The 21,614-nt window shown below is 43.1% G+C and overlaps 1 protein-coding gene across 1 annotated transcript in view; it reads left to right on the top strand.

Annotated features, from left to right (window-relative positions):
• Window positions 1–1,143: 1,143 nt before the first annotated feature.
• The window catches only part of LOC146184904 (aurora kinase C-like), a 31,513-nt gene continuing 11,042 nt past the window's right edge, over window positions 1,144–21,614 (top strand). Inside the window, exons 1-6 of the mRNA XM_084608650.1 lie at window positions 1,144–1,223; window positions 4,106–4,232; window positions 12,328–12,407; window positions 16,020–16,158; window positions 20,081–20,232; window positions 20,725–20,956. Coding sequence (XP_084464776.1) covers window positions 1,144–1,223; window positions 4,106–4,232; window positions 12,328–12,407; window positions 16,020–16,158; window positions 20,081–20,232; window positions 20,725–20,956 — 810 coding nt within the window. The remainder of the gene's footprint in view (window positions 1,224–4,105; window positions 4,233–12,327; window positions 12,408–16,019; window positions 16,159–20,080; window positions 20,233–20,724; window positions 20,957–21,614) is intronic.

The following is a 21,614-nucleotide window of genomic DNA, read 5'->3' as shown; positions in this document are numbered from 1 at the left end:
CGGCCGTGGAGTGTTACCGAGCGATGACGCTCAAAGGACATTTCCCAGTAGGGCAATCTTCTTGTCGGTGACACGCAAAGTTCATTTGAAGGAAAGGCTTACGGAGAATCCCTGGCATATTTGCTGCCGAGATTCGTTCATGATAGCAGGGTGAGCTTATTCTTCAAGCAGTAGATGAATGCAGGGCTCGTTGAGCCTTATATTCTACAGAGACGCATGAGTCCTCTGTGGACACACTGTAACGTTCCCTTATTGCAACCGACACGAGAAGAGTGATTTTAAGCATTGGATATGTTATTTCAATTTCAAATGGTGAGCCCCTGAATTATTGCAAGAAGTAAACGCTTGCATTCACTTCACATCAGAATCCGCCGCCTCGCTTTGTTCGACACCGGCTGCTTTTCCAAAAGACGCCTCTGCCGCTTCAAGGTCACGGGTTAGCTGCGATTCTAGATTTGATTATGCTTTATGAGAAGCATGACGTTTCATGCCATAGGAAGCGCTTTTCTGGAAGTAATAGGAAAGATGTACTCGGTACAGCACGAAGACTGCTGGTGGCGGCGACCACTGTGGAGTGCGCGTCTACGAGAACCAGTTATTTGCAATGGGAATTTTGACCTTTGTGAGTATGGCGAATTTTTTGGGGGAGTGGAGGAGGGCGTCGTTTAGTGGTTAGCTTAACGGAGGGGGTGCAGGGAGGGAAAGGCAGCTATAGTCGGATACAATTGAAGAAAGAAGCCGAAATACGCGTCTGCCATTCACGGTAATGGATCAACTGCGGCCTCATGAGAGCCAGCCGATTTCATTAGTAGATATGGCTTCCTTTCAGCGGTAGGCACCGCAGCATTATTAAGTTGTTTCCGACCATACTGAAGCACTGTTCTGAGAATTCTTGTGAATTGCACATTTATCGCCGGTTTTCTTCGAAAATTGTTGGTTGAGATGAGCTGCTGCCCCCTGCTTTCAGTCCCCTGCTGGACTAGTGTCGCACTTTCAAACAAAATTTCTCGCTTGAGTGCAGTGGTGACAAAACTTCAGAGTCGCTCAGAAGATTTTATGCAATAGCGCCGGCATTAACCCTCCTTATATTTATCTCCCTTTGCGGCAGCCAGTAGCAGCCCCGTACTACTTTGGACGTTTTCGATGGAAGCCGCCGACCCCGATAATACAGGACCCGACAACGAAGCTGGCCCCGGTGGAAATGGCAGAGAACCCGAGCAGCGGTAAGACATTCTGTAGGTTTTGTCCGCCAGTGTTTTGGATGATTTCATGTTGCATACAGCATAATTATCTGCTTTGACGTGATTGCAGATTTTATTATAAAGCGAACCTCTGGGGCCTTGCTATGTTGGCATGTGTTTCAGTTATAGTAATTGCCCATACGACACATGCTCCTTGACTAAGACAGATACGCTTCCCTCCATCCCGCAAGTAAATATCCTAATAAATCATCAGAGGGCCCCATGGCATCTCCCCAGACCGCATATGTACTATAACGGGATTCAGGCGTAACGTGGTATTTTCGCTTTTCTCCGGTCAGTTGCAGGGACTAACAGGGCGCCGGCACTGTGCCCGCCGTATGGGTTAGTGTTCGGGAAACTCCAAACACGTGGAGGCACGATCCCCTTCAGGCTCATTTTTGTTTTAAACAGATGACGCAGCCGTGGGTCGGCACCCCATTGCACGTCATATTAACGGCCCTTAAGAGGTAGAAGTTGCTGTGGAGCTCAGCACTTGTTCTATTAGCTCTTCTCCTCGCACCATCTGAGTAAGACAGTTACTGCGCCCCTCCATTTCTTGTCTTTGCTTCACAAACCAACGATGTGTATGCGCCCATCCGCTCTGAAGGAACATTTCTGCCCTCGCCTGCTTCACTGGAAGCGCGCCCTTACACTGGAACTTAGCAGAGATATGGTGATTCTTGCATTACACCGCGCCTGGTGCAGAAGCTGATTTTGTATTATTGGATCAGCCTTTACAGGTTGCTGCTTTTACACGTAGAAAAAAGTATGTGGGAAAAGGTATAATTGTGAGAAAAAAAAGGTCTAAACAATGTTACTAACAAACGTAGTAGGGTATATATAGTCTTGGCAAAAGTGTAGAGCCCACGGGGTCTGCTTTTGAGCCGTGTAGTGGCGCTGATTAAGAATTAGGAGATCCTTCCCATTGGAGAGGGTAGGGCGAAAAATCTTCTTACTATCTAGAGGATTGAACTCTGCAAATCCATTACAAGCCGCACAAATAGGCTCAGAAGTAGATCCCCTAGAATCTACTTTTCTGCCAGTGACTCTACTTACACTTTTACCATTTATTACAAACGAGGTTGATATCGCAAGTGGTTAAGGATGTTAGTGCTTGTCAAACCTTTTTACAAGCCTTATAAGTCTTTTTTGCTTTTTATAAGTTGACCCTAGCGGGAATTACATTCTGCAATGTATTCCATCCGGAGAGTTAAAAATTAAACAGGTACTTCGCGCTTACAATTGCCGCTGTCATTCTCCCTAGAAACACCACAGACACCTAGACAATATGTTTTTGTCGGCCAGGTCTAATACAATTTTTCGTATCTCCCGAAGGGGAGCGAGTAGCACGGGCTTAGCTGGGATATACGAGTTTAACAAGAGCCCTGCTAAACGAAATCAGAACTGTGGGAACCAACGGAAGAGCGCGGCTTTCAATGTTGACCTGGCTACTCCTCGTTTTAGGGTTAACGCCTCAACTTTGCGATAGGAAGAAGCCGCCGTGACAGCTGACTGCCTAATTTAGCATTCTCTTCACGTCATTGACAGCCAGACCCCCCCGCTAGATGTTTTCGCTTTAATGCATCGTCGTTGCATTTCTTTTTATGCTCCTCCACTCGCATTTAGGCATTGGGGGAAGCCATCCTCACAGTCGACTGCCATTGCACTCTGGCGAAGCCTCGGCTATCCTACACGTTTGAGTGCATTTCACACCTACTTGAAGGAATGCCACGATCATCGCTTTTTTATTAATGTAGAGCACAGGACTTGGCAATAACGCCGCATCAATATTAACTCTAAACGACACGTTGCAAAGCGTGATCTATCTTGGTCCTAATCAGAAAAAGCAGAACGCCAGGTTTTAAAATTATTAAGTAAAAAATATTATATATAAGTAAAAAAAAATATTTAAAAAAATTAAGTGAAAAGAAATTAGCTTGGCAATATCGGATAGGAACATCCCATTACACTCCGCAGTGAAGCACTGGTAGCGGTAAGAGAATACATTTAATTAGGACACGTAGTGACCGAGAATCTGGATCACGTCGGTGCAATAACAATTGGTAACTTACAATGGGATGGAGTGCACTTGGCAGACACACGCAGGGGATGAAACCCAGTTTGTCTCTATACCCCAAGAGTAAACTATATAACAACAGTGTCCTATATTAGTACTACACTACATGGCGCAAATGGGAGACTAACGGAAAGGGTTGGACTTGAAGTGAGGACAGCGCATAAATGCAGTCAAAGAAAGAAATAGGTAAAATAGAGACAGGTAATAGCAGTTTGAGTCAGGGTAAGATTCTGAGTTAGTAGCATCTAAACAGAAATCCAGAAGCGTCTTTGGGCAAGGGATATAATATGAAAAATAATAATAAGCCATTTGAAAACAATCAATTCGAATATAACACGATCAAACTTGGCACGGGTCGTCAGATTTTGCGGGAGGACGGGCAGTTTTCCTGAAGGAGCACTTTTCACCTCCAGTGTCTGAATTCAAGCTGTCGCCGGCGGTGACCAGTATTAGCCCGGGAAACAATATTCCGGTGGTTTCCTGCCAAAACAAGCTATAATACGAATTTGTGAAAGATATCTCGCTTTTTTCGAGCGCACTATATTTGATCAAACAAAGTTCAGCAGAGCTGTTATTTTGGCTTACTGAGACATTTTGTCAACGATAGCTCAAAAGAATGGACATGCGCTGATGTGGGCTACCTGCTGCCAGCATGTGCGGTGCCATCTATTCAGGACATGTGTTCTAATTTGAGCTCACCTTGGAGGAGCGTTCATATCGGGCACGTTTTACTTCCGGAGCCTTTTAAGGCGACTTTCAAGTTACAAGAATCGTTTTTGCATTTCAGCGCGGAAGAGGAAGTGACAGAGTGGCATCTGGAAGATTTTGACATGGGGCCCTTGCTCGGAAAGGGGGCGTTTGGAGAAGTGTACCTGTGCAAAGAGAAGAGTAACGACTACGTTATAGCACTGAAGGTCAGTGCTGAGAAAGTAGAGTACATGAACTTATTGATTCGATTATTGCGCCCTTGTAGTGAGCATTCAATTCGTACGGTACACCATTGCTGCCGTACGGTTCTATTATTCGATCTTAGAGGACTTACATGTTGCATCAGCGGCTGCTTGAAGGCCTCATTTATGCGGAGTAATTTATTACACGTTGCTGGAGTAGTATTTAAAAAAAAAGCGCATATAGGCATTCGCGGTGCAGTGTAAAGTGGCATCATGTACGGACCTTGCACGGTTATGACTGGGTGGTTCACTATGTAGAAGTAGCGAAAGAAAGTTTTATTTATATACGAAGGTTGAAATATAACATTTCTTCTGAAAACAAAACAGAAATGTGGGTAATTATTTAATTCGCAATGATGTCTCATATTTAACACTCTATCATAGACATAATGTCACTCTGCTTTAGAATCCGGCTGTGGAAACCACAATTACGTTTCTTTCAAGGGTTCTAAAATAAACACCTGCACACGGGGCACAAAATCATCCAGTATATGCTCTCATGCAGACGAGAGTCGTCATATGGTATTAGAGTACAGAGTCCACCAGTTCTATGGACACCGCCTCAGGCAGGCCTGATTTGAACAGCGGTCAACGCAGCCATCTGCCCAAGCAGGCAAATGGTCGCTCTCGCAGAATAAGGCTAATTAAGGAAAATAGCCCGTGAAAATTCGGATACAATTATTCGTTGCTTTCAATAAGGTATACTTTTGATGAAGTTGTAAGAGCATAATGCGCCTTATTTCTTTGTTCATGCTGCTTGTTTAGGGAAAAGTGTGGATTCATTCTTACTAACGCTGGAGGCTCACGCGAAATTATTTAATGACGACGCCCGATAGTTTTATTGCACGATCTTGTATAGCGGTTATTTCTAGCGGGCCGTGCAGTGGACATTTCACGGTCAGAGCCCCCCATTTCTTCCCGTGACCTGCCTCGATTGTCCTGCACACTCTTATCACGAGGAGACTCACTACAATTACCGTCCGAACGCAGTACGTTAGGTCTTCGTTACGATCTAGCTCTTTAGTTCGAATTTGCGGTGTATTGAAACTAATCTTCGAGCTCTATTTCGTTCAACTTACCGAGTCTAGACTGTTTTACGGAACAATGTTGCTCTTCGGTGCTATATGTCTATGTGAAATGCATGTCTCGGTGATTGGCACAAATAAGCCACCGTGCCCTTTATATTTAGAGTCACCGGATATTTAGATTGATGAGCATACACAGAAGCGTCATGTGCCGAGAATGAGTGCACAAAGAAGGCTTTTGAGGCTGTTTATTTATAAACAAAATCAACATACAAACTCCGCCCTGTCAGAACATGTGGCGTTTGCGACTTCATCTCTCGCTTTTGTAAGCAGCTCGCGAGCGTGCTTTTAGAGACAGGTAAGCGCATGTATTTGCAGCGCCACATATCTGTGTTGCCCTATCTATCGGAAGTCAAGCGCCTGATTTTAGTCGCCACCAAATAAATAAAAAACAACAACGCAGGGTCGAGGAAAGGGTAACCATATAAACGGAGGTGTAGCCTGCCACAAGGCTTGTAGGATTGCAGGATGATTATGGCAGCGCTGTTAGGTAATAATCTTGGTCCTGCACTGAACGCATCCACTGCTTTTAGAGTTAGGGGCTTAAAATACTGAAGCTGTTTAATATCTGAACTAGGGCTCAGAGACGTCCGAGAGTTTTTCTATGAAAACGCCCGTCGGAAAGTGAAAGCACTCCGAACAGTGCTATACGAACAAGCATTTGGCGAGTTTGCAAAGTAAATGGAAACGAGTACATGTCTCGAAGCTTAATACACGTGTATCCAAGCGGCTTAAGCCATGTGACGCGCTTAGAGACGTAATTACCTGCGACTCTGTTAGAACATTTCGCATCTGCTGCCTTGCTTAATGTCCAATCAGCGGCATCCACAACCGTAGGTTTCCTTGCGAGCACGATTCATGATTGGAGTAGTTCAATCTTGCCAACGCATAGTATAAGATGATTCACGATGCTTATATAAAATTGGTGGGAGAAAACAAACGCTTGATCTATACTGAGAAAAATATTTTTTGAAGCCATATATGGTGGGGGGGGGGATGTTTTTCCTATTCTATTGTTTAGGGAGACCAGATATATTACTAGGAAACTCCAGAGAGTGAAAGCCTTCAACCCAACAGACAAGATAATATATTCAGAGAAATGAAGACTAATAAAGAAGTGTAGTGTCCGACATGAGGAAGTATATTACAGAGAGACTTGAGCAGGATGTAAAGAACGGCGGTGACCTAAAAAGAGTGAAAGTTAAGCACAAGCAAAAATCAGCTGTTCGCGCGCAGAGACAAGGGGGACATTGTCGTTAGCAACATGGATATACTAGTAAATGTAGCCGAGGTGTTCTACATTGATTTATACAGTAGAGGACTTTTATCAGCATGATATTGTGAGTAGTGGTAGTAGAGAGGAATCAGATGTTCCGTCGAATATTATTTGGGGAGGATCTGATTTTTTAAAAGGACAGTGAAGAAATAATGGTGAACATTCTGTCCACCCTTGTATGTAATACTTTATCTCCTCCAGAGTACTGGAAGCTTGGAAGAGCGCTACTATTAATCGTAATCCTTAAGAAAGTGGACGTCAAGGATATAAAAAATTAGGCCGATCTGTTTCGTGTTTCCTGTAATCACAAACAGAAACTATAAAATGCTTCGAGAGCCTTTTCTAAAGGCTACTGTACGATTGGCCACGTGCACTGTATGAAACAGGTGATAGAAAAACCCTCGTGATATGAACGACGCCTGACATAAAATTCACGCTTGGAACGAAATCCGCTAGCAAAATTCGTCCGGTTATTCTAAAGCTCACTGATTACCGAGAAAAGGTTTTGGAATTAAAGAACTGCTCAAAGTTTAAGGGATCTGGGCAGTACGACACTCATGATTACTCGCAGAAAATACGCGCTATTAGAAAACCATTGTGGGACAGCACTGCTAGCATCAGGGACCGTAAAGAACGCGTGAAACTAGTATTCGACAAAATAGCAGTGAATGGAAATCTTCACCTATGGAATTTCGATAAACTATAAAAAGTAGCCGTTCCCAATCGAACAAAATTGTGACATGAGAAGAGCTCCTTCCCATTGTAGCTCTTGAACGTTAACTGTCGAAGCGTTGTAAATAAAACTGCAGATTTGGAATACTTGTTTACCATTCAGGATCCTTACGTGGTAGCAATTACTAAAACCTGGTTACATGATGAGATAAATGACAGCGAATTTGTTCCCCCTGAGTTCGGAGGTTAACGTCGGGATCGCAACAATAGCGACGGTGGCGTTGCACTACTGCTTAAGAAAAAACTTTTGCGCATGAATGATCACTAACCTTGAATGTTTGTTGGGCAAAATGCTCTGTGATGAACACTCTGTAATGGCTGGCGTTGTTTACAGACCGCCAGGTTCTGGTTTGGATGTGCTAGAGAACTTGAAAACCTACATTATGAACAGCACGACCATTAATACCAAGTTTGTGCTATGTGGCTATTTTAATCTTCCGGGTAAAGATTGGCCTATATTTTCGTCACGTAGTAGTGATGTTGCCCATAATGAAAAACTCATTAACAATGCGTTTTGTTTCGATTTAAATCAGTTCGTCAGAGATTACACACGTATTCAGGGTAAAAGTAACTCGGTTCTATATCTGGTTTTTGTAGGTGGCAACTTCCCCTTTGAAATTCAATGCGAGGTTGTTGATGGCACTTCAGACCATCAAGCTGGCTTAGTTCACTTTAGCTCAATTAAACAAGGTCAACTAATATAGCTCGTGTGCCAGTTTTTTCTTCTGCAGATGACATTAGTATTATAGATAGATCAGAACTATTATTTGGTGAACTTCTAATTGGCGCAAATAACAATCTTGATGACGTAAACTGAATGTGCCTGAAATTCAAGAACACTGTGCTTGCCTATATTCAGCGGTTGGTTGCCTTTACACTTAGGAAAATAAACATGACTAATCCATGGATTACGAGAGATGTAATTCATTTAAAAAGAAAAGTAATCACGAACGGAACAATTTTTACAATGGTCACTTAAGTAGGCTATTATATGAATCTCCTGCTAATTTCTGTCGATTCATATCACCAAACACATCTCGCACTGACAAATTTGTGATAAACAATCGGTCAACATGTGATGAAGCAGAAATCTCAGACGCTTTATATGAACATTTCAAATCGGTCTTCACACGTGATAACTCATGCACACCTCATTTTGCTGAATTTGATTGCCTGCCTGCCATTGAAGACTTGGAAATAACTGGACCGGGCGTGATTAACCTTTTATTAAACTTCGACGAGAGAAAATCCTCTGGGCCAGATGAAATACCCAATTCCTTTTTGAAGAGGTACGCTGAATGGCTGTCGAAATTTCTGACAATTATCTTCAACGCAGCTCTGTCGTCAAGTACTTTGCCGGAAGACTGGAAACTGTCACAAATAAAGCCGTTACATAAAAGCGGAAACAGGCAACTTGTCTCGAATTATCGACCAATAGCTCTAACCTGTACCTGCTGTAAGTTATTGGAGCATATCATTCATAAACAGATTACCGCATTTCTTGAAACTCATTCCATTCTTTCACTAGATCAGCACGGTTTTAGGACGGGTTTCTCGACTGTGACCCAACTTGTTGAAGCAATTCATGATTTTTTATCTGCTATAAACGACCGAAGTCAAATAGGCGCATTATTTTTAGACTTAGCTAAAGCATTCGATAAAATCGCTCACTCGAATATACTAACTAAACTTCGTAGCATATAAAACATTCTATACTCTGTAACTGTTTTCAAGCGTACCTGACATCTAGACACCAATATGTTGTCTATAGAGAATTTTCTTCTAAATTTTTGCCAGTTGAATCCGGGGTACCCCAAGGATCAGTATTTAGACCTTTACTTTTTCTGATTTTTATTATTACATTGTTGATGGTTGTGGCGCAAAGCTCCGGTTATATGCTGACGACTATGTATTGTACTGTGTTATTAATTCACATGAAGAATATGTGAAGTTGAACACTGATCTCAATCGGGTTCTAAAGTGGTTTGGCACCTGGCAGATGTGTGTAAACTATGCCAAAAGTGTTGTTTTAACTGTCACAAATAAGAAGCATCCACTGACGTTTGACTATTCAGCTCACGGTAACCAACTTGTCCGAGCTTCTGAATACAAGTACCTAGGTCTTCACATAACTCACGATTTGAGTTGGCACCATCATATTATACACATTGCTAATAAATTCATGACAAAATTACATTACTCGAAGTGATGTCTCCGTAACTCGTCAAAGGATGTTAAGCTGCGTATAAATCTCTAGTGCTACCTCTTTTTGAATACGGCAATATAATTTTGGAACCGCTTACTTTAGTTAATATTAATAGAGTGGAAAGAGTGCAAAAGAAGGCGGTCAGGTTTATCTTCAATCAATGTGGCAAAAAGTCGGTTACGGAACTCAGGGATAGAGGAGGTTTGATTGCATTATCAAACAGAAATAAGATAGCACGCTTGCGTTTCCTGTTTAAAGTTGTAAAAGGCAAATTAAGTAGCAACACGCATGAATTGGTTGCCCTTTCTTCTGGTTATGCTACGAGACGCAGAAATCCTTTTACTTTGCTTCCTCTTCAAACAATGTCTTTTAAGTATTCACTCTTCCCTCGTACGGTAGTAAAGTGGAACGGCCTCGATGGTGCATGGTTTGAGGTGGGAGACATCCAGCAATTTTAGGTGTTTATTGAACGTAGCATGTGAAATTTATTCATTGTTATTTACAGTCACTTGTTTGTTTTTTAATTCCATTCATGTGTCTACGGTTTCATGTATTTTATCCTTTTGGACAATATTTCATTATTGTTTTTGCTATTGTGATGTTCTCTGTGGTCATTCCCACCCTGACACGGCTCCTACCTTCGGGTTAGCAGTATTGCAAATAAATAAATAAACAAATAACTAAATGCCCTACGAGAAGGCATTTATCTCCTTCGAAACCACATGAGTCATGGCTGTATAGCGATATCAAAATGTAGATGGGCCATACGTGAAAATAGTGGAACAATTCTATAGCGACTGCACAGGGACCATGTACAGTCCTCCATCAAGAAAGAAATAAAGTTCCCATAAGGAAGAGTGTTAGGTAAGCAGATAACTGTATGGTTCACCCGCTTCCTTAAAGTAACAGTTCGGACACCTCACTTGAGAAAAGTTAGGGAGGATGTTTGATGAAGAGTGCCTCAGTAATATGCGGTTTTTCGGATCACATTGGCGTGCTAAGTAACTCAGGGGACAAATTGTGAACTTTTATATTGATTTATTGAGGAAAAGCGAAATGGTGGGTCTAAATAGTTATATGGAGAAGATTAATGTTTTACAGCCGCGAATACATGAGCGCCAATACATGGTGGAGAAACCGACCTTCAGGTTTCTACATTTTCAACAAAGCCTGTACATATTCCAGCACGACAACAGTATCGTGTGTACAATCGCCAAATAGGCGGCACACGATGTGGGAATGTCTCATAGCACAAACGTCTGGCTTACATACGCCACCAGCCTTATTCCGTTTTTTATTCTCCGGGCACACGTTCGTGAATTTGGTATGGAAGCAAAGACTGTGCGACATTTCTTGCCATAACCTTTTTGAGGCCATGCAGTCTGCGACGAATGCGCCGAATGACTGCATGCGTATGTGAATTGTGGTTGGTGAAGAGTACCGACATTTTGGAGTAACTGATTGGAGGACTCAGGAATAAAGTGTGTGCATCATACGCAGCAGAGCGCTGCCAAGTTTTTTACCCGTGATACTTTCAATGAAGTGATAACAGGATTCCAAGAAAGCTGGTAAAAGGCAACACAAAAGTATTTAATTCTTGAGCACTTTTGTGCACAGACTGGAGCGGTAACTGGAAATTATGTAGACTGAAATTCCTATGTTTAAACGCAGATCTGAGAGAGCATGAGAACTCAAAGAAAGGCAACTGATACCTCACCTGTAATTTCGTCGACAAAAATGGTTCTGCATGGCGCAATTCAAATCACGCATGTTCTTAGGGGCCGTCTGGACGCACACGTGAGATCATAGGCGCCTACTGTACGATGAAAGTATTGCCGTTTTGAGTCAGCTGCGATCGCATTGTCTGATAAGGAATAGTGCTATTTAAATGATACTTAATATTTATGCCTTACTTCATTAAATTCGAACGTCCGGCAGATATGTTTCTTCACGATTGTACGTTTTTATTCCCGGGCAATGATTCTATTTATAACTTTATACCGCATTTTTTTTTATCACGGTAGGTTGGTTACTAATCTTGAAAATGCACAAAAATGTACTCATCCTGTCTAGTTCTGTGTGACTTTAGCATACCGTTGTGTCTTGTGTACGCTCCGTTTCAAAGCGGTTTTTTAAATCATTGGTGTATGTGAATGCTGCAGTCGTCTTTTAGGGGCCCAATCCTTACTGGAACTGAGAAAAACTGAACGCCTGCTTCGCCAAGTGTTCTCTGTCTTTGCCGCTAATTTGCGCTAAGGTGTCTCTTGAATAAAAGGACTCGCTACAGAGTTTCGAAAACTGTACCATCCAGCGTAAATGGTCTTTATGAAGTGAGAAATGTGTTAGCTTTAAAGACCCATCGTCCGTCAGTCAATACTTTACAGACAGCCAAAAGAAACCGTGTTGTTGAAGATCGGAGGCGGACCTTTGAGAGAAAACATTCGCTCTCTCGATGCTCTTGATGCTGCCTCGTTAGCCGACTTTTGCCCCTTGAGGCTGTCTGAAAGAGTACGGGAGCTCACCCCCATAGGTACCAGCAGTCAGCGTAGAGACGCACTACTGGTTAACGCGCCTCATTCGAAAAGCGGAGGCATCAATCCGCCCACCTACGGGTTAACCGAAAACTGCTTGCTCCTTTTTGTATAGCTCCGTGTTAAGGCGGCACAACGAAGTTTAGCGCAGGGTTCCTGTTTCCGCGTAACTTTTCAACGCCTACTAACTTTGCCTGAATTGTTCATCATCACAACTTTGCGCGTGCAGGTACTGGACAAGGAAGCTGTGCAGAGGGCCAACATGGAGGCACAGCTTGTTAGGGAAATTCAGATTCACGGTCAACTGAGGTGAGCTTGCTCGCACTTCGCTGTCGTGAATGCGCTGTTAGTCTAGCTTCTAACACGTTGCGTAGTGGCTTATGCTGTTGCGCAGAGCTTATCCCTGCTTTCTGGGCTTTCCGCATTGGTGGAACTGCCAGCACGAATCAATTGCTTGACTCCCCAATCGTGCCCTGAGGGAAACGGTGAAGGAAGGAATGAAAGTAAGAATGGTGGCAGTCCTAGAGAAGGGCAGCGTATAGAGTCCGTCCCTTGGGTTTTAACGTCATCTGAAATCACACTATAAACAGTTACGTTTTGCTTCCAATGAACATATAATTCGAACTAGCGTTTAGTACGGTTGCAGAGCAGGAGGCGATGAGAAAGTTGATACAAATCCGGCTTTCCGGGACATGTAATTTTGCGTCAACACACTAATGTAATGTGATCGGTAATATGATCTAAGCATGCTTCTCGTTCAAATTAAACTATGTGTGCACCAATTCGTGCTTTTTGTTAAATTTCTTTTAGTCTCGTTTCTTCTATTTTTGTTTTCACCTTTGAAATAGGAGACTTCACGGGCCTTTTTTCCTGAGATGTCGGCTGAGGGGTCCAACACTGATAAATTTATATATTGCTGCATACCATTCAATTATGTATTTGTCGCAGCTGCTAGCTTGCTGCATTATCTGTGTAATTGTAGAGCACAATTGATTGTCGCGAGACGCAGCTTCATCAGCTACTTTGACGCGAAAGAAGCGCCGAAATGTGTCCCAATGATTTCGGCCGCTACGTATGTTTCTGTAAGGGTCTAGGTTTTGTGGCTTCATCTAGAGGTTTCTGCGCCGCCTTGAAATTGAGTGCTGATGGGTGCGACACGTTTCTTTGTTCGACGGCAACCAAGCATGTTGGCTGTTATCGCCGCCGCCGAATCTCTTAGTTTTTTGCGACCGCAAGTCAGCCAAATAAATGTTTTAATCAGTAAATTCCAAGCCTCTTCTTTCGTCTCCAATGGCCTTGTCCCCAATACGTGACAATATGCCTATTCCATGGGCGTGATTTCAGCTTCCAATGCATTGAAAAAATTGCGCCGGGGAGTTGAACACTTTATAAAAAACCAATGCACAGTTTTTTGGAAATATTGTGTTAGAAGCGGTCAAATATTCTAAGACATATTTATGAATTTGTTGTTACAGTTTATATACACCTGATATACGCAGGGAAACATTGCTCCTAAATTTGTCGTGAGCTGGCATTGTGTGGTTAAGACTGTGATAGAAACCTACGGGGTCTCTTTTCGAAAAACTTATAGTGTGTAACACACATGCTTACTCCGGATATATTCATTTTTATGGTGTCATTACGCGATAGGTGAAACAATAGCCTTCGTAAGCGCTTTCCCAAAACTTGTTCAGGGTTTTTGGGTACCATTCGTAACGTTGTTCTACAGCGTAGGCTGTTCTTTCCACTGCTTCTTTTTATGCACCGTCCAGGCGCCCAGTCAGTATTAGACGCTGCTACAGGGTCTTCGCGTTTCCTACACCTAACTAAAATTTGAGGGAAGCACACTCCCTAGCCTGAGTGTCCCTCGGTAATTTCGGCGAGTAGACAGAGCTTCCAGAACAGAAGGTCGATCATCGCGTTCTGTTTTATGCTTTGATTGGGGCTTCGCAACGTCCGATTGGGGTTGTCGCTAGGACATGTTCAAGGCTTTGGTGCTAGGTTGTCCCGATGTTTCAAAAATGACCAAGCAAGCAGCACGTGAGCCGATGGTATTCAGACGGCTGATACAGGTTCTTCAAGACAGTGCCGGCAATATATCGAATATAAAGCTGGAAGGTGACAGAGCAGTGTGTCTTTATATTAACAAGGCTCGTTCAGTTTTTCACCACCATGTGGTGGTGCATGAAATGCGTTGGGACCGATGCTCCTCGCGTGCATATGATGACACCTCGACTTTTCGGAGCAACCTGTACGATGTTCTCGTTACCGTACGTGCATGATCGTGATCAGCAGCTTGCACCACAGTCTACATCTGACATGAATAACTTCACGCAGTTTTATTTGGCTCCTACATGGCCCATATCTGCTGGACGCGCTCGTTCGAAGGAGACGCAGAAGGACGCGTACAGGGGATGCAGCGAGAGCATCTTCCTTTTATTGAGAGCAATGCGGGGAGGGATGGGGGGATGGGGACTGTTTCGGTTCCTGTCCGCGTTTCCGGTCTTCAGTACAGTCCGCTTCTGTGAGCGCTTAACCGGAGAGCTCCAGTGTAGAGACGTCACAGCAATGTCACCAAATTTAATTTTCTCTAGTATACTTTGAATATGGCAGAGTTTCTGGAGTTCATTTTGCCAGTTTCTAAGCAATGCAGCCACATTTCTTCACATAAAAAGAGTTGTTTGGTTTCATATATCCCTCCAATGTCTCAACACTCCTTGAATTCATGCTGTACAGAGTGTAATTTACCATGCAGTCCAAAATAATCATTGAACGTTTGTTTGTATATAATCGCACCAGAAGTCACGGTGATGTAAATGGCGCACACGTTCCGATTTGTCACGTCGTATATTTCCAGAAGTGGAGTACCTTCGTGTGCAGAAAATATCTGAATTTGGTTAAAATCTTGGCAAGACATTTTTTTAAATTCTACGATCTAAAAAGAGTCCCATGTGCGAAGCTTAAGTGTAAAGAATGCGAGGCATTTTGTTTCGTCTCAGGACTTGTAATGGCCAAGTAATTGACAAATTATGCCGCTCCGCGCGTTTAGTCTATTTAGCAGCCCGCAGTAACAGGTAAAAGGCCGTGAATGACGTATTCACTGCAGCGGTGCGTCTGCGTCTGGAAAGCGACCGCTCTAATGAGGAAAACTAATTCTTCAAAAGTCTACAGAGCTTTCCTTGCCTCGAAAAAAAAATGCGCCTAGGAAAGCGTAAGCGAAAGATACGGTGATCTTACCTCCCAACTTTTTTGACGCGATTACGAGCTTCTCCGCAATGGTCAGGCGCTATGCGAAGCCTGAATATTATTTCAGCTGTAATGGGCTTGAACACTACTTCCAATATAGATTCTACTGCAAACATATGCTTGGTTTACCTAGAAGTGCCATGTCTTCAGTTGTTGGAATCGTTCCAAACTTTCCGAAAAACCAGAGAAGTGATTGCTATGCGTGTCAGTGCTGTTGCGTATGCTTACATTTGCTTGGTCCTTCTTCCATATAAAAATGAGGGAGCATTAGCTAGATAACCAGGTCTTCTGACTGCGTGATCGTTTTTCCTCTCGCGAGAAAGCGCACGTAAAACACTCTTCAAGCCCCTCGTGAGCTTTCCAAAGTAAAAATGCTTGCTAAGAACCCATTTCTGTTTTCTCGTTTTCTGTGTCGGATTGGATCTAAGTGCCTTGTGTATTCCATTTTCTGGCTACTGTTTAAATTCGTGGCACTCCAACATTATTCTAGTTTACTCAAAAGTTTGGTAATACTATAAATAAAAATGTTGAAATATATACTGAAATGCTTAAACATTTTCGCATCACACTTTATGCACCTTTCAATTTATACGTGCGCATACTATACAATGCTATGTTGTACACCACCAATGGTGACAGAATTGCTCAGCGGCTACTTTGTCCCACTTCTCGCAGACACCCGAACATCATTTGCTTATACAATTGGTTCCACGACGAAGACAGGGTCTTCCTCATCTTAGAGTACGCTCCGAAGGGCTCGCTTTTTGACAAGCTTATGAAGGAAGGATGTCTGTCTGAAAACGCAGTCGCAACGGTGAGTTCTCTGCTTCCTTCTGCTTACCCACATTTCATCGTGCTGGATGCTTTGATTCCTACAATCACCCATGCGACGTTTTCCAGACGCCCCTTTTAATGCCGGGCGAAAAGTGCTCTGCCCATGAGCTCAAGTCTCGGGGTTATCTTTCTATTCGGTCAATAAAGTCGTAATGATTCTATTGCTGAAAGTTGTAATAAAGGCAATGTTGAAACAGGGGTACTGAACGCGCAAGGGCACGCAAGTGCACACCCACACACACGCACACACACAGACACACATACACGCATGCACCTCACTCTCCCTGTCTCCTTGTGTAGTGTTTTACTCATTTTCACGGCGGGAGCTGCTTGGAACTTGTTTTGTAGAGATGAATTCGAATGCGAGGTGTTGAGTCCCTTCTTGACGCTCATAGAATATGGTTTCAACCGAAAATATAGTTTAAATGCAATGGGAAACCAAGCTAAGCTCTTGCCATGAGGTGGCGTATATCGTTTTAAGTGGCCAGTAACTAACTGTCCTGTATAACAAGCGAATCTTCGAAAATATGAATTTAACGTGCGGAATAGCTTGGCAACGCTGTGAGAAGCTTGGGTACAGGTGACTATTTGGGACACTTTCGCGTGCCTTATGAGCGGCGGGAATAAAGAGGGTATTTTTTTACCATTCACAGATACTTACTACCTATGGGTTACGTCGGTGCTGTAGTATAGGTGGATTGTACAGCAATGCTGACTTTGAGCACCTTATACGGTTCGCGTAATTTACGGAGCAAGGTTATGTTGCGAAAGGTATGGTCATGAGAACCTAACTCATGTCAAAATTGTTCTGGATTTAACAATTTGGTTGAAAATAACGAAGCACGAATAAATTTGAAGGCTTGTAGAGTTGGCTCTTCTGAATCAGCGATTGCAGAACAGCGTCCCTCGCATTTAATAAATATGTAATGCACATTCCGCTGGGGTACATCACAAATAAGGGAACTTCGCTTTGGCAACGGTAAGACGTGCTGCGACGTTATTTTATAACAGTACAAAACCAACTCAAGCAATTATGAAATGCGCACTTTTGAGGATCGGTATTTCAGTCACATCACCGATCAAGTACAATTAGGAGCTGAATTTACCTCCGATTGTGCGGTCCTCAATTCGGCATCTTGTTTGTTCCCCATGAAATCTATAACGTAATTTTTATTGCGTAGCGTGACTCAACCGTATTAAATTTGACTATTATATGAATATATCTGCGTGGTTGTGCAATCCACCACTTAAATCGCCACTGACGTATCTCTCCCGATTTTTGAAACAATTATCTGTGAACTTGAAAAAGAATCATCTAAAAAGCAATAATTGCTTTGGAACGAATCGTTCAGTAGAGGAACTCAATTCTTGAGCCCATTTTAGCAGGATGAAAAGAGCATACAGAAATCTGAGGATATATCAGCCAAAACAGTTAGGTTTGGGAGCATGAGTGGAAGTGGAAGCTAGCAGGAAATGAAACCTTGAGGATTTCCAGACGCCACATGCTTGCTGCAAGTACACTACCTCAAGTTCTTGCGGAGTCCTCTATATGCGGGCACAGCTGCAGGACATTCTAAAACCCGCCCCAAAGGTGACATACCGCGTTTCCATCCCAGCCCCACTCAATGCACATAGGTCTCAAGACAGCTTGGATCTCGTGGCACGTGTGGAACGCTCTCAAGAGTATCTGGTTCTAAGCACACGTTCCCGATCACCTAGAAGTGCACACATTGGGGATATCCCTTTGTGGAGTAGGCGTACGTGAAAGTTGACGGCTGTGGCATCAAACTATATTGGGAGCGGCCCTGACAGAAAAAGAAAGTGTTGGCTAGAGACATTTCTCAAATAACTCATTATATCCCCGTTTACTGCAAAAGCTATACTGCATGTCCTTGAGTAGTTACTGTCGGTGATAAGGAATCATTTAGCTGCACGCGCTTGCTAGTAAATTTGCCGAAATCCTAGTAAGCATATTCTTTGGCCGTACTTTCTGCATATAATTTCGGGCGCACCACCATATCGCTAGCAAACGAGAGCACTCACTCACCTATTTGTATTTGCAGGAGCGCCGGAGCGCGTTGTGTTCGCAATAAATGCTGTGAGGGTTGTACGCAGTTCTGCAAGATAAGCCCAGCCTTTTTGATCTCGACTACAATTCAGTGAAATGACAAGTTTTTAGTTATTCCTCACTCGTTGATAAGTAATTTTTCAATAAATAAGAATACCAGAAATTTTTTCTTTCGTTTGGAGAATTCCTGAAGATGCACTGGAAATACCTGATGGGCCCACATATGTGTACATTATTAGCCAACATTCGTTCGACGTCTAAATTATGCTCCTCTTGAGCCATACTTGTCAAAATTTGTAATGATGCAACAATCAAATTGGCATATTTTTGGATATCAGAGTGCTAGATGTTGCAGAACAAACAAAACAATTTAGATACACACATAAGCCGCACACGCGCTACTTTACAAAGAGAAACTTTCATCCTAAAAAAAACGAATTTATGCTTTCTTGCCTTGTGTCTCGTTTAAGATGCTTCCACTGGACTAGTTTCGAAAGCATCACGGTCATAACCGCCATAATTCGCCCAACATAGCGTTTCAGCAGCAACCATAAACGATAAGAAAGGAGGAATGCTGGGCTTCTACAGAGACACTACGAATAAACTTCAAACTTCAAAGTGGTTTTGCATGCTTGAGACCTGCCATCATTGTGGTGCACATGACTAGCACTGGTTCGCAGCACTGTCTTCTTGGGAACCCTAATGGCTGTGTCAGCTAGAAGGGGCTAACACTGGATGATGTGTGAGCGTGGATTTTATGATATAGGGTCCCTGGACGTTGTGGACCCCTTTAATGATGTCATATAGTTATTGGTTTACTTCTCTAGCGTCGAGGGCGACAGAAGTTTCGGGAGCGTTGTATTTTTTAACTTTCAGCAGACCAATAGGCTTAAAATCATGTTTCCTTTTAGGTTTTAACCAATCTTGCCTTGCTGTGTTCGAAGTTGCTAAAGTTGTTCGGTTTCTTCTCACATTAAACAATACTCTAATACATGAGTACTGGAGGTGATAACATTTTAACGTAGAGCAAGTAACAGTAACTCTAGGTGTTTACTGTACGCGTGTGGTTTAAATAATGAATCCATAAGGCATGCCAAGAAGTCAGTTATCGGTAACTGGAAAGGCGAACTGAATAGGGGGATTCGCTGGTCAACGCATGGTGTTGATTGAACTGAAGCCGTCAGTTTGAATGACTAGAACTGGGCGGGAAGTCTTACGAGGTGCACTCATGAGAAACGGGGCTTGTATCGGTATCTTCAATATCATGCCCAGAAAGATGAATCATGTAGAAACAAAACGTTTGCGACATTTAAAAAAAAATCAAACAGAGGGACACGTATTTCAAATATGTTGCAATGTGATAGAAAAAAAAAAAAGCAGCTGATGACATCCGCATTTATGCCATTTTTGCGTCTAGAGAGAGTCTGCAGATGGCATGTTCCTTGCAAGCTCACGACGAAACCCAAGAGCCGAGAAAATAATTTATTCGTGCGTTGTACCTGAAATGCTTCGGTGCTTCTGGAGAATAAAATTAGACAGTGAAAATGGCATTAGATACCCCATGTTTTCCAGTGTGGCATATAGTTGCCTCAGGTCTCAATCGATTGGGCCTTTTGGGCGGTTAGTTCCCGGTACAATGACAGTAATGCAGTGAACACGCGTGACAGATCTTTGGTCGTCCAGTTGGGAACTGGGTTCTAATATTTCGATGAAAGGGCAATCCAGCCTCTTTTAAATTTTGGTGTGCATTCTTTTTTTGCATTCTTGGACGATACGCTGCGTACCTCGCTCTTACAGCTGCTCATAAGCACTCCTCTCGATGCCTCTCATGCAGTATGTGTTCCAGTTGTGTTCAGCGTTGAACTACCTGCACTCAAGGAACGTTATTCACCGGGACATCAAACCAGAGAACCTTCTGTTAGGCCTCCACGGTGAAATCAAGGTGGCGGATTTCGGGTTGTCGGTGCAAGCTGTGGCCTTTCAGAGGTGGGCACACCGACCAGCTTTCATTAAGTATCGGTCGTCGTTTGTAGTACCTATATGGAGACTACTAGCGCTGTTTACAGTTATGTCTCCATGGTAGGCAATCAGAGCAACGGGTTTGTCTTAACAAAGCGCAAACTAATTTGTTAGGTCCAGAGGGGATTGAAATTTCGAGGTAATGTTTGGCAGGTATAGACAACATTTTATTCTTACTCGGCCAGCTTGCATTTACCGCTCCTTGTAGGGGCGGCTTCGTTCTTCGGTTGGCCGGTGTGCCATCTTTTCAAGCAACGTTTATTTTCCCCTAACAACTAATGATGTGCGAGGCGGGGCTGAAACTGACTTCAAGCGATTAGCCGGGACAGCCGCAGATACTGGGGAACTAGTCTAAGCTAGTTATGAGTTTCAGCACCTCTCTAGAATTGCAAAGAGATGAGCGTGCCTTATTTCACGGTGCATAAACGCGCATGTTGATACTTGCAATGCCCCTTGCAGGCGGAAAACGTTTTGTGGAACTTTGGACTATAGCGCGCCTGAGATTATAACCAAACTACCATACGACAAGAAAGTGGACATCTGGAGCCTAGGAGTACTCATTTACGAGCTGCTCGTGGGAAAAGCTCCATTCCAGGCACCTACCGCTACTCGCACCCAGGAGCGCATCCGAGATGCCACGGTCATGTTCCCGATGCTCATGAGCAACGCCGTGTGCGACCTCGTCGGAAGAGTGAGTAGCCTCCATTGTCTTAAGTAGCTTGAGCTTGAGGCTGGTGGCAATAATTGGCCTTCATGCAAGTCAACAAATCAAACGAGGAGTTCATTATTTTGTCCACACGGCTGGTTAACCAGGCGATTCAAATTATCCATAATGTGTTTTTCAACAACCAAAACATATATTTTTTGTAGTGACTGCTGTTCGTGGCGCGTGTAGGAGACATATATTTCACCTGATAGCTTGTAACGAAAAGAAGAATAATAAACCAATAATTTCGATGTTGGGACATGTAAATATAATACTAAGGTGAAGGCCGTCCAAATTGCGAAATCGTATACAAGGAGAAGTTTTAAAATTTAGCAGTGGAAGTTATAGTGCGTGGTATGAAACGTGAAGAAAACACTAACAAAAACCAAAGTTGGCATTCAACGTTGCACATTGAATAAATGAATTGGCTTTGAGTAAATGCCGACACAGCTTGCTTCTTTTCTCATGTGGAAGATGTCAAACGTGATTCCTGTGACGATATCACGCCACACAGATGCCATTTTTACACTGCGCGATGCAGCAGAACGACCCTCGGCGAGTAGTAAAAAGCCTACCTTTTGGGCTAAAAACGTACGAACAACGATGCCGTTTAGGAATTTTTATAAACTTGGCCTAACTTCAC

Source organism: Amblyomma maculatum, chromosome 7 (assembly GCF_055883805.1).
Source record: "Amblyomma maculatum isolate TAMU_Amacu chromosome 7, ASM5588380v1, whole genome shotgun sequence".
NCBI lineage: Eukaryota > Metazoa > Arthropoda > Arachnida > Ixodida > Ixodidae > Amblyomma > Amblyomma maculatum.
Note: the sequence above shows the minus strand (reverse complement) of the source record. Positions and strands in the feature narration are given on the sequence as shown.